Consider the following 12,520-nt stretch of genomic DNA (forward strand, 5'->3'; position numbering starts at 1 on the left):
TTTGTCCTGCTGGTCGGGACTCCCGGGGACGCCCGGGGCCGTACACAGTTTCCATGACCTGGGCCCTCCTACCTCTCATCTATCACCTTCTCTGAACACGCGGTGCTCGTTCCTGCCTCAAAGTCTCCGCACTCTCCAGTCCCTCTGCCAGGAATGCTGTGCACTAGGCTGGCTGGCTTTCCTCCTTATTCGAGTCTCAGCCCAAACGTTACAAACCAATAGGAAATAACGCTCCCAACACCCATGACCCCATTACCCTGTTTTATTTCCTTCACAGTGTTTATCACATCTGACATTTCTGGTTTACCAGCCCCACATACCTCAGGGGCTTTACCTGCCTCATGCACTGCTGTATTCCCCACACCTGGAATGGGGCTAGGTTATAGCAGGCACTCAATGCATGTCTGTTTCATTTGATTGGATCCCCTAAGGGAAAAATGGAAAAGAGCCACCTCTTAGATTACTTAATTTGTTGAAAAAAAGGGTGTCCGTGAAAAGCAATGACACTATATATTTTAGACACTAACAAGTTAAGTTCTGGGTCTAGTTAAGAAGTACCAGGTGAGGGAAGTTCTCATTTTCACAGGCCTTATCTGCATATCATCACTGTCCCTACTTTACAAAGGGACTCTCCAAGGCAGTACAGGTAATCAGCCACAGAAGAGGTGTCGAGTGAAAAAAGATACACAACCTAAAAGTTGAGAATTATACTTTATTCTGTGGACTTACTGCAGACTTAAGTCTAGGATACAGCCTCTCAGATAGCTCTGAGATACTGGTCCAAATAGGTAAGGGAGGAGCCAGGATATATAGGAGTTTCTGCAAAAACCCAGGTAATCGACCATCAAAAGATTACTGCTAGGGCTTCCCTGGTGGCGCAGTGGTTGAGAGTCCGCCTGCCGATGCAGGGCACACGGGTTCGTGCCCCGGTCCGGGAGGATCCCACATGCCGCGGAGTGGCTGGGCCCGTGAGCCACGGCCGCTAGGCCTGCGCGTCCGGAGCCCATGCTCCACGACAGGAGAGGCCACAACAGTGGGAGGCCCGCATACCGCAAAAAAAAAAAAAAAAGATTACTGCTAATTAAAGAAAAAACAGACATCTCGAGTTAATGAATTTAGTGCTTCTCTACGTATGGGAAGATGCAAGAGTCTGAGCTTACTGAAATCATTCCTTTGATATGCACCTTGGCTATCTAGGGCCAGTATCCTGCTTTTCTCCATCCTGAATCCCCTCAGTGTGCACCATGGGGGATGGTGGCTACAGTGGCTGATGGCTTGATGGCCCCAATATCCTTTGTTTACTGAAATGGGCAGGCGACATTCTTTGTCCACAGTGGGAGTAACACTTGTTTATTCTACTCAGTGAAACAGGTACTGAGTGCCTATGTCATGTCAGCACTATGCCAGGTTCTGTGGCTACAGTGGCTTCCCTCTTCGTAGGCCTCCACTCACAGCAGGGTGCTGGGTACCTGAGGAGCTGGAGGCCAGCTGCCAGGGCCATCAGACTGCACCCCCCTGGGAGATTCTCCAAGAGACTGGGGCCCACCCCCCCACAAGCCCCCAGCAGCCTCTAGGTGCCTGAGGTCTCCCCACCACTCTCTGCTCTGTCAGAGCTGACAGTGCCGTGAATGCCAAGTACTGTTCATCTCAATCTGGATAATCTCTAAAAGGTTCTCTGACCATCAGTCAAAGCAAATTAGCTGTCCAACTGCTGGGAAACAGTCCATATTAAAAAAATGCCCCCCCACCTCCCAACTTGAAGAAGGCCGCTCCAGCACACAACCTTTCCCAAATGTACAGGTGATGACTAGCAGAGAAGTGTTAAGAGTTAAACTCAGAACACGATCCAGCTCTCCAACTAAGCAGCCTATTCCACTCAAATCCAAGCCTCAGCAAAACCCAAAGTCAAGCAGATTCTCGGCACTCAATAACCAGCAATGGGACTTACAGGATCCCCAAATGTCTCTGACTCAGAAGCCCAGTCATTTGGTTTTATTGTGTCAGTAGTAACTCCCACGTTTGTTATGCCCAGTAATACTAAGTGAAGTTTTGATCTGGAACAGAGAAATGGCTGTGTGAAATTTACCTCCCATTTTGTTGCTCAATTGAACTTTGTCTAAATCAAGTGTCACGATCCTCTGCTATATTAGAAAGAAAGACCAACTTGATAACAAAGATCTGAGTTCAAGGGCTGAGTTCTCCATTTACTTGAACAAGTCCTTTAAACTTAGGCCAACAATGTAATTTATCACCCAAAACAGGGCCCTTGTGAAGGTGAAAAGGGGGTGCTACTGACAATTATACCAGAGGAAGAGTTATAAGCCAGGACTACCCCAGGCAAACAGAAAGCAGGGTCATCCTATCTAAATCTCTGAAACCTTACTTTCCTCACCTGTGCAATGGGGATAAGCACCAGGGTGGCTGTGAGAATCAAATAACAACTTATTGTCTAATCGAGGGCTTTGTAAACAACAGGCAACAATACACATAAGGCATTTGTAGGATAAGGCATAGGCTTCTAAAAGAAGTACACTAGTACAATTAAAAAAGTATTAATCCCAAGGAGGAACGTACCTAGACACACAGTAATCAAACTGGCAAAAATTAAAGACAAAGAGAAAATATTAAAAGCAATAAGGGAAAAGCAACAAATAAGATACAAGGGAATCCCCATAAGACTATCAGCTGATCTTTCAGCAGAAATGCCGCAGGCCAGAAGGGAGTGATGTAATATATTTAAAGTGATGAAAGGGAAAAACCTACAATCAAGAATACGCTGCCCAGCAAGGCTTTCATCAGATCTGATGGAGAAATCAAAAGTTTACAAACAAGCAAAGCTAAAAGAATTCAGCACCACCAAACCAGCTTTATAACAAATACTGCAGGAATTTCTCTAAGTGGAAAAGAAAAGGCCACAACTAGAAACAAGAAAATTATGAAAGAGGAAAGCTCACTGGTAAAGGCAAACATATAGTAAGAGTAGGAAATCATCCACACACAAATATGGTATCAAAACCAGTTATCATGAGGAGGAGAGTACAAGGGCAGGATATATGAAATGCATTTGAAATTAAGAGACCAGCAATTTAAAACAATCATGTATATATACAGACTGCTATATCAAAACCTTATGGTAACCACAAACGAAAAATCTGTAATAGATATATACATGAAAAAGAAAAAGGAATCCAAAAACAACACGAAAGATAATCAATCACACGAGAAGAGAACAAAAGAGGAAAGGAAGAAAAAAGGCCTAATAAAACAAATCCAAAATTAATAAAATGGCAATAAGAACATACATATGGATAATTACCTTAAAAGTAAACAGATTAAATGCTCCAATCAAAAGACACAGACTGGCTGAATGGATACAGAAACAAGGCCCATATATATGCTGTCTACAAGAGACCCACTTCAGATCTAGAGACACATACAGACTGAAAGTGAGGGGATGGAGAAAGGTATTCCATGCGAATGGAAATCAAAAGAAAGCTGGAGTAGCAATATTCATATCAGACAAAATAGACTTTTAAATAAAGACTGTTACAAGAGACAAAGAAATATACTACATAATGATCAAGGGATCAATCCAAGAAGAAGATATAACAATTGTAAATATATATGCACCCAACACACGAGCACCTCAATATATAAGGCAAATGTTAACAGAAATAAAAGAAACTGACAGTCACATAATAATAGTGGGAGACTTTAACACCCCACTTACATCAATGGACAGATCAACCAGACAGAAAATCAATAAGGGAACACAGGCCTTAAATGACACATTAGACCAGACGGACTTAATTGATATCTACAGAGCATTCCATCTGAAAGCAGCAGAATACACATTCTTTTCAAGCGCATATGGAACATTCTCCAGGACAGATCACATGCTGGGCCACAAAGCAAGCCTCAGTAAATTTAAGAAAACTGAAATCATGTCAAGTATCTTTTCCAACCACAATGCTATGGGATTAGAAATCAACAAGAAAAAACTGCAAAAAACATAAACATGTGGAGGCTAAACAATATGCTACTAAACAACCAACAGATCACTGAAGAAATCAAAGAGGAAATAAAAAAATACCTAAACACAAATGAAAACAAAAACATGATGATCCAAAACCTGTGGGACATAGCAAAAGCCATTCTGAAAGGGAAGTTTATAGCAATACAAGCTTCCCTCAGGAAACAAGAAAAGTCTCAAACAACCTAACCTTACACCTAAAGCAACTAGAGAAAGAACAAAACACCAAGAAGGAAAGAAATCATAAAGAGCAGAGCAGAAATAAATGAAATAGAGACTAAGAAAACAGAAAAGATCAATGAAATTAAAAGCTGCTTCTTTGAAAAGATAAACAAAATTCATAAACCTTTAGCAAGACACATCAAGAAAAAAAGGGAGAGGGCCCAAATCAAACTTTGAAACAAAAAAGGAGAATTTACAACAGACACCACAGAAATACAAAGGATCACATGAGACTACTACAAGCAACTACATGCCAATAAAATGGACAACCTAGAAGAAATGGACAAATTCTTAAAAAGGTACAATCTCCCAAGACTGAACCAGAAACAGAAAATATGAACAGATCAATTACAAGTACTGAAATTGAATCTATGATTTAAAAACTCCAGAACACAAAAGTCCAGGACCAGATGGCTTCACAGGCGAATTCTATCAGATATTTAGAGAAGAGGTCCAAGAGGGAGGGGATATATGTATACATATATCTGATTCACTTCACTGTACAGCAGAAACCAACACAACATTGTAAAGCAATTATACGCCAATAAAAAAATTAAATTAAATTAAAATAGGGAAGAGTTAACACCTATCCTTCTGAAACTATTCCAAACAAACTGCAGAGGAAGAAACACTTCCAAACTCATTCTATGAAGCCACCATCACTCTGCTACCAAAACCAGACAAAGATACCACAAAAAAAGAAAATTACAGGTCAATATCACTGATGAATAGAGATGCAGAAATCCTCAACAAAATATTAGCAAACCAAATCCAACAATATATTAAAAGGATCATAAACCATGACCAAGTGGGATTTATCCCAGGGATGCAAGGATTCTTCAATATAGGCACATTAATCAGTGTGATACACCATATTAACAAACTGAAGAATAAAAACAATATGATCATCTCATTAGATGCAGAAAAAGCTTTTGATAAAATTCAACATCTATTTATGATAAAAAACTCTCCAGAAAGTGGGCATAGAGGGAATCTACCTCAACATAATAAAGGCCATATACGACAAACCCACAGCAAACGTACTCAACAGTGAAAAACTAAAAGCATTTCCTCCAAGATCAGGAACAAGACAAGGATGTCCACTCTTGCCACTTTTTTTTTTGCGGTACGCGGGCCTCTCACTGCTGCGGCCTCTCCCGTTGCAGAGCACAGGCTCCGGATGCGCAGGCTCAGCGGCCATGGCTCACGGGCCCAGCCGCTCTGCGCCATGTGGGATCTTCCCAGACCGGGGCACGAACTCGTGTCCCCCGCATCGGCAGGCAGACTCTCAACCACTGCGCCACCAGGGAAGCCCCACTCTTGCCACTTTTATTCAACATAGTTTTGTAAGTCCTAGCCACAGCATCACAGTCAAATGTCATTCAGTTCAGAGCTCAGTTTCCCTCATCAGCAGGACTCCAGACAGCTTACAGTTACAGCCCCAAGTAAGAGATATTAACATCATAATATGGTCATTCAGTAAATTCTCCAGAGGGAACCCCAGGCCTAGTAAAGAAAGGACACTTCCGGGTGGGTGAGAGCTCCATTCTGGACCCACTCCAGGAAGCAGCAGGGTCCTTTGGCCTAGGAATCAGAGACCTGGAGCTTCCCTCTGGCCCCAGGCTCTGCTGCCTCTGCTGTAACATGGAGATGCCAAGCTATCCTTAGGCTGCCTCACAGGCTGGAACTGAAGGGCAAATGACGCATGGGGAGTTTTGTGCGGTATGCTAGCCGTACAAAGGGAAGGCAGGGTCTGCAGACAAGAGAGGAGAAAGTGGTCTGGCCTGACCAGAGGTGCTGGTCATTTCCAGAAGTCCAAGCTGAGCGCCTGTTCCATGGCTAGGACCTGCACTCTGGAGGGATGCAGGTGAGCCCCTGATGACCTTACACCACTAAGGACGTGGTTCCAGGCACCACCTGGCTTATCCAGCTCCACCCCCCAGCACCCCACTCTCATTCTGTGTGGTAGAGGAGCAGAAATGAGAAACAGAGAAGGAGGGGAGGTGCAACTGGAAAATCTCCCACCTAGCTGATACCATGACTGGACTTACCCTGTAATTCTCTGACTTCCAGGCATTACAACTCTCAACTGCTCAATCACACTACTGGAGTTTCCATTAACTTTCTGTGCAGTTTTCTTAAACTTGGCTCAAAATAACCCCTCAGAAGTCTCAGAAATTCTGTCCTGTAAAATTTGAATTCAGGAATTGGCAAATTACAATCGACCCACAGGCCAAATCTGAGTGTTCTGGTGAATGCCGTCTTGTTGGAACACAGCCACAACAATCTGTTTACATGTTGCCTAGGGCTATCTTCACACTACAAAGGCAGAGTTTTGTAGTTGTAACTGAGACAGGGTGGCCCTGGAAGCCTAACATACTATCTGGCTCCTTATGAAAAGTTTGCCAAACCCAACTCGTAATTCTACCTGCCTCAAAATACAACAGAAGAGAGTACAGTCCAAACCTGTTAAATAAACTGCTTTTTCTTCAAAGCTGGCAAGGTTTCACTTTAAAAAAAAAAATTCTAACAAATCTCACTTTTACAGAGTCAGCATTTTTGCGTGTTGAACAAACCAAAAAAAAGCGTTTTCAGATTTATCATCAGCGGGAAAAGCATATTTTCCCACACAGCCATAAATCTATTATGCTGAACTACTTTACATAAACTCCTCAAAAACACATTGGCTTAAAGCTGAATCCACAAACACACCACTCTTGGCCCCAAAGCAATTTTCTGAAAGTAGAATAAGCTTGAGGGTGGGGCCTAAATAATACTCTTTTACATTAAAGTATATTCTATTATTAACACTAAAAATTAAACTACTGCGACAATGCAATTTCTGACCATGTTTATAGAAGTGTATAATCCTTCCTTATATGAAATAGTTTTCTAACTGTTAGTTTAAATACACTTACAAAACTAAGCTAAGTATTTTCAAATACGTGAAGAATCATTCAAAAGCAAAATCAAATATCCAACTGACACTTTTAAAAGAAAATGGGGTTACTCACAGAGATAAAGGGTGAGGATCCTTTATTTCCCAGCCCTCGACACCCCTTTGGGTTGGTGGATTAGCCCTTCTATGGTCTGAATATGGAGGAAAACATCTGCACATGGGAAGGGGTAACAGGAGCTCGTCCACCTTCCTTTCTCAGATGTTAGTGCTTTCTCCCTTTTGATGAAATAGGAAGTTGTTCTAAAGTAGGGATAAGAACAAGGACTTTGAGACATGGTGCCAAAAAAAAAAAAAAGAAAGAAAGAAAGAAAAAGCAAGCTACTCGTAAAATGTAGGCTCTAAAAGAAGTTCTATCCCTAAAATATAACCTTAAACCTTAAACCTTATGCCTGTGAGGATAGTTCCCTCCATTGCTGCTATACTTCCTTCATCAAAAACAAATCCATCAGGACTTCACTGGTGGTGCAGTGGTTAAGAATCTGCCTGCCAATTCAGGGACATGGGTTCGATCCCTGGTCCAGGAAGATCCCACGTGCCACGGAGCAACTAAGCCTGTGCGCCACAACTACTGAGCCTGCGCTCTAGAGCCCACGAGCCACAACTACTGAGCCCACGTGCCACAACTACTGAAGCCCACGTGCCTAGAGCCTGTGCTCCACAACAAGAGAAGCCACCGCAATGAGAAGCCCACGCACCGCAACAAAGTGTAGCCCCCACTCACCACGACTAGAGAAAGCCCGCGTGCTGCAACAAAGACCCAACACAGCCAAAAATGAATGAATAAATAAATAAATTTATTTATTTAAAAAGAAAAAATCCATCCATTCCAAGTTTAAAGGGAACAATTTGAGTATTTTGCTGTCATCTTTTCAAATCAGTTGTCATATGCCCTGTTCAGAAAAGTTCTGAAGAGAAAAATAACAAACTTGCCCTGACTGTCTTCACAGGGATCAAGCTCATGTAATGCCCTCTCAGTAAGCCAGTCCTAACTGCGTGCCACCTGCCAGCGAGGAGAACCTGCCCTGGCCCAAGATACAAACCTCCCGGCGAACGACATCTGCAGTTCTCTCCAAGTGATCAGTTTTCCTTTTGGATTTCATTACGCTTTAATAGAAAGTAAAATTAGGTTATTAAGTATTATCCTCCTGAAAATTAATTACACTAGTAATTATCGTGACTATCCAATACCTGTCATACCTGTAGCTGGAAAGCAACAGCATGACTATCCACAATACAATATAACATCATGGATCCCAGAAAGCGGCCCATGAAAATCTGCACATCTAACGAAAGCTTAATGATCCACTGACAGCATGCACGTGTAAGCAAGATGTTACAATATGCCTCCCATGATCATCAGCAGGTCAGGTCTTTTTGAAAATCAACCTCAAATGACACTGAAGGTGACAACTCACCTGCTTAGAGTAAGGTGGCGCAAAGCGCTGGGTGTCAGTCTACTCGAAGCAGCCTGAGCGCAGATGGCCCCCACAAAGCCTCGCAGCAACGCAGGAATCACGACAGCCATGGTGCTTCCTGGGAAACAACAAACTGAAAGTTAAAATATTTTAAGGAAAAGTAGGGAAATATCAGACTATCTTAGGGGCCAGTGAAGAAGAGTTTGGATTTTTGTTGCTGACATTATGAGCTGATCTAACAGCAAAACAATTAACTTCACCCTGACAAAATTTCTGCTACTACATACAACTGATTCAACTGATCTCCACAGCACATACGTATGTAATTATGGTGTTCAAATATTTCTGTTCTCTATTAGTTTCCAAAATCTCTGACCAAACTCATGGGACTAATCTTCTGCTATTACAGAAGAGGACAGTAGATTTTATAACTGCCTAATAATTATATTCTGCCCAGAGCACCGCATAAGTCTTTAATATTTCTTGTTAAAGTGAAAGGGACAAATTTTCTGAGGTTCACAGCAATGAGAATAAACAAACTCCAACTACATGCAGTAACATAGGTATCACAAATATCACAGTAAATGAAAAGAATGAAAGAAGCCAGACTCAAAGAAGTCAGTCACACAGAGTACAAAAACAGAAAAAACGAATCTATGCAGTTAGAAATCAAGTTAGTAATTACTCCTGGTGAGGTGCCAATGACAATGTCTTTTCTTAATATGAATGCTGATGGGTATTTTCATTTTGAAAAAAGTTCATCAAATCACAGAGAAGTTTGGGGGCAGTAAAAATACTCTGCATGGTACCATAATGACAAAAGTCATTAAACATATGTCCAAATCCACAGAACATACAACACCAAGAGTGAGCCGTGGTGTTAGACTTGGGGTGATTATGATGTATCAGTGCAGGTTCATCACTTATAACAACTGTCCCACTCTGGTGGGGGATGTGGATGCTGGGGGAGGCGATGCACGTGTGTAAGCAGGGGGTGTATGGGGAATCCCTCTACTAGCCCTCAGTTTTGCTGTGAACCTAAAACTGCTCTGAAAAAAAAAATCAAGTCTTAAAAGTTCAATGAAGCAGTCCTCTTAGGGTTTATGTACGTCTGTTTATATGTTACACTTCAATAACAAGTTAAAAAAAAAAAAAGCCAGAAAGATTCTCCAACATTTCAAATTCTAAAAACTACTGGCCTATCAGGGAAAGCACTGATTGGAAGTCAAATGATACATTCTTTTTGCTTCCTATCACTCTGTTTTCCTCTGCCAATTTTTAACTATTTCTTTGCCTAACATGGCCACTTTTAACACGTTATATTGCCATATATATCTGTCCTTCCCTATCTCAGCTGGCTTGAGAATAAATGAAAATGTATGTGAACACTATTTCCTGAGCTCTTTGGAAGGTACTACATAAATTAATTGTAACAAATACAGTGTTAGAAAAATATTCAAGTGAGGTGTGCTGCATTCCTACTCCACATTCATTAATTTAGCCCTTCATTTGACAAATATTTATTAAAGCCCATCACATGGCAGGTCCTGGGGATACAAACATGAACAAAACAAAGACCTTAGGGAGCCTACATTTAAAAGACGACACAAGAAATAAATAAAAGTAAGTAAATTGAGCAGTGATATCAGTCATATGTAATTTATTCAGTTATAATCAAATCATATCAAAAATCCACTGTTTCATAACTAGTCTTTAGACAAGATAAAAGATCTATTTCTTGCCATGCAGCATCACTGTGGATAAACATGCTACTCGCTACTTTTCTCTCTAGTAAATGAAGTAAGTATAAGGCCTCTTTCACCTCATGTAAGACTATTATACGTAGTTTTTCTCCTTTGAATGTAGTAAACCAAAAATGGTACATAAATCATTGAAAGAAAGAAGGCAAAACTTACTTTAGAAATCCATGAGAGTTCAGGAGTCATTAAGAGTAAGGCTGGCTGACTGACTGACATGCAATATTCTGGTCCTGCATTTACAGAGACCTTTGGAATACACACCAGTTGGAACACAGACAGTGTTTCCATATACTGAAATTCTCACAAAGTTCCTGCAATGGCAGAGACAACATATAAGAACGATGTTGGGGAAAATTAAAAAGCACTGTCTCTTAGTGGCAAAAGGAAAGGCTCATTGTAATCAGCAAGAATCACCGCAGAGCAAGCCGACTCTCAAAGACCCCCTTTCCATTCATTCCTCCTCCTGTTTCCACTTTTCTTGTCTGACTGTCTTGCTGCTTCTCTCTTTCACCTTCCTTGACCGTCAGTCTGTAACTTCTGCTGCTTAGGGTATCCACCCCATGAACAACCAGCTCAATGGCTGGAATGATACAGTTACATGTCACTTGGGGTCAACTTCCCTGATAAAATTTAACCGATATGTAGGTACATACGGACACCCTGTTCTGCTCAATGTTTTGGACAACTACTGCTACAATAAGTTGTCCTCATCTAAGACACATATTTTAGTGATTATGCTGTCTGAACGGTCTACTGCTCAACTGAACTGGAAAACAAAGAAATGTTAATTTTTAAAAGCTGTTCTCTTTAAAATTCTAAAATCTTGTTTTGTAACAATAGTAACCATGACCAAGAGCGCCACCTACTGGTAAAAAGAAGGGTATTTCATCAAATTGTGTTCAAAGTGCCTTCCAAAGCAATAGGTATTTAAAGAAAAAAAAACTACCCATATTTTGAAATATGTCCAGTGGTTTTATATATTCAATGTAAGTATTAATTAACTATGGAAAATTAACATATATTAAGTAATTTTCAAAAACATACAAAAAAGAATATTCCATCAATGTTTGTATCCTCATAGACCTTACCTCACCAAAGTTATTTCTAAAACAGAGAAAAGTATCATAAATGCTAAATAAAACATACATCCATTTAAACAGTGAACTACAAGCAACAGATAATTATGACACTATACATATAAAATCCTGAAGATGCTACCAAAAAACTACTAGAGCTCATCAATGAATTTGGTAAAGTTGCAGGATACAAAATTATACCCAGAAATTTGTTGCATTTCTATACACTAGCAACAAAAGATCAGAAAGAGAAATTAAGGAAAAAATCCCATTTACCATCACATCAAAAAAAAAAAATACCTAGCAATAAACCTACCTAAGGAGATAAAAGACCTGTACTCCGAAAACTATAAGATGCTGATGAAAGAAATCAAAGATGACACAAACAGATGGAAAGATACACCATGCTCTTGGATTGGAAAAATCAATATTGTCAAAATGACTATATTACCCAAGGCTATCTACAAATTCAATGCAATCCTTATCAAATTACCAATGAGATTTTTCACAGAACTAGAACAAAAAATTTTAAAATCTGTATGGAAATACAAAAGGCCCTGAGTAGCCAAAGCAATCCTGAGAAAGAAAAACGGAGCTGGAGGAATCAGGCTCCCTGACTTCAGACTATACTACAAAGCTATGGTCATCAAAACAGTATGGTACTGGCACAAAAACAAACATGTAGATCAACGGAACAGGATAGAAAGCCCAGAAATAAACACACACACCTATGCTCAATTAACCTCTGACAAAGGAGGCAGGAATATACAATGGAGAAAAGAGAGTCTCTTCAATAAGTGGTGCTGGTAAAACTGGACAGCTATATGTAAAAGAACGAAATTAGAACGTCTCTAATACCATGCACAAAAATAAATTCAAAATGGATTAAAGACCTAACTATAAGACCAGGTACCACAAAACTCCTAAAGGAAAACATAAGCAGGACACTCTTTGACATAAATTGCAGCTATATCTTTTTGGATCTGTCTCCTAGAGCACGGGTCCCCAACCCCCCCCCCCCCCCCCCCCCCCCCCCCCCCCCCCCCCCCCCCCCC

At 40.8% G+C, this 12,520-nt stretch overlaps 1 protein-coding gene across 2 annotated transcripts in view; it reads right to left on the minus strand.

Moving 5' to 3' along the window:
* The window catches only part of OXNAD1 (oxidoreductase NAD binding domain containing 1), a 55,456-nt gene that overhangs the window by 34,601 nt on the left and 8,335 nt on the right, over nt 1-12,520 (minus strand). Inside the window, exons 2-4 of one of the 2 annotated variants that reach the window (XM_027086564.1) lie at nt 10,546-10,700; nt 8,630-8,747; nt 8,255-8,318 (exon numbers count right to left, since the gene is read on the minus strand). In XM_027086564.1, the coding sequence (XP_026942365.1) occupies nt 8,255-8,318; nt 8,630-8,739 (174 nt within the window). In that variant the 5' untranslated portion in view covers nt 8,740-8,747; nt 10,546-10,700. The remainder of the gene's footprint in view (nt 1-8,254; nt 8,319-8,629; nt 8,748-10,545; nt 10,701-12,520) is intronic. The other variant, XM_027086563.1, reaches the window with a different exon arrangement.

This window comes from Aethalodelphis obliquidens, unplaced genomic scaffold (assembly GCF_003676395.1).
Source record: "Aethalodelphis obliquidens isolate GAN/ISIS:26980383/991018 unplaced genomic scaffold, ASM367639v1 scaffold56, whole genome shotgun sequence".
NCBI lineage: Eukaryota > Metazoa > Chordata > Mammalia > Artiodactyla > Delphinidae > Aethalodelphis > Aethalodelphis obliquidens.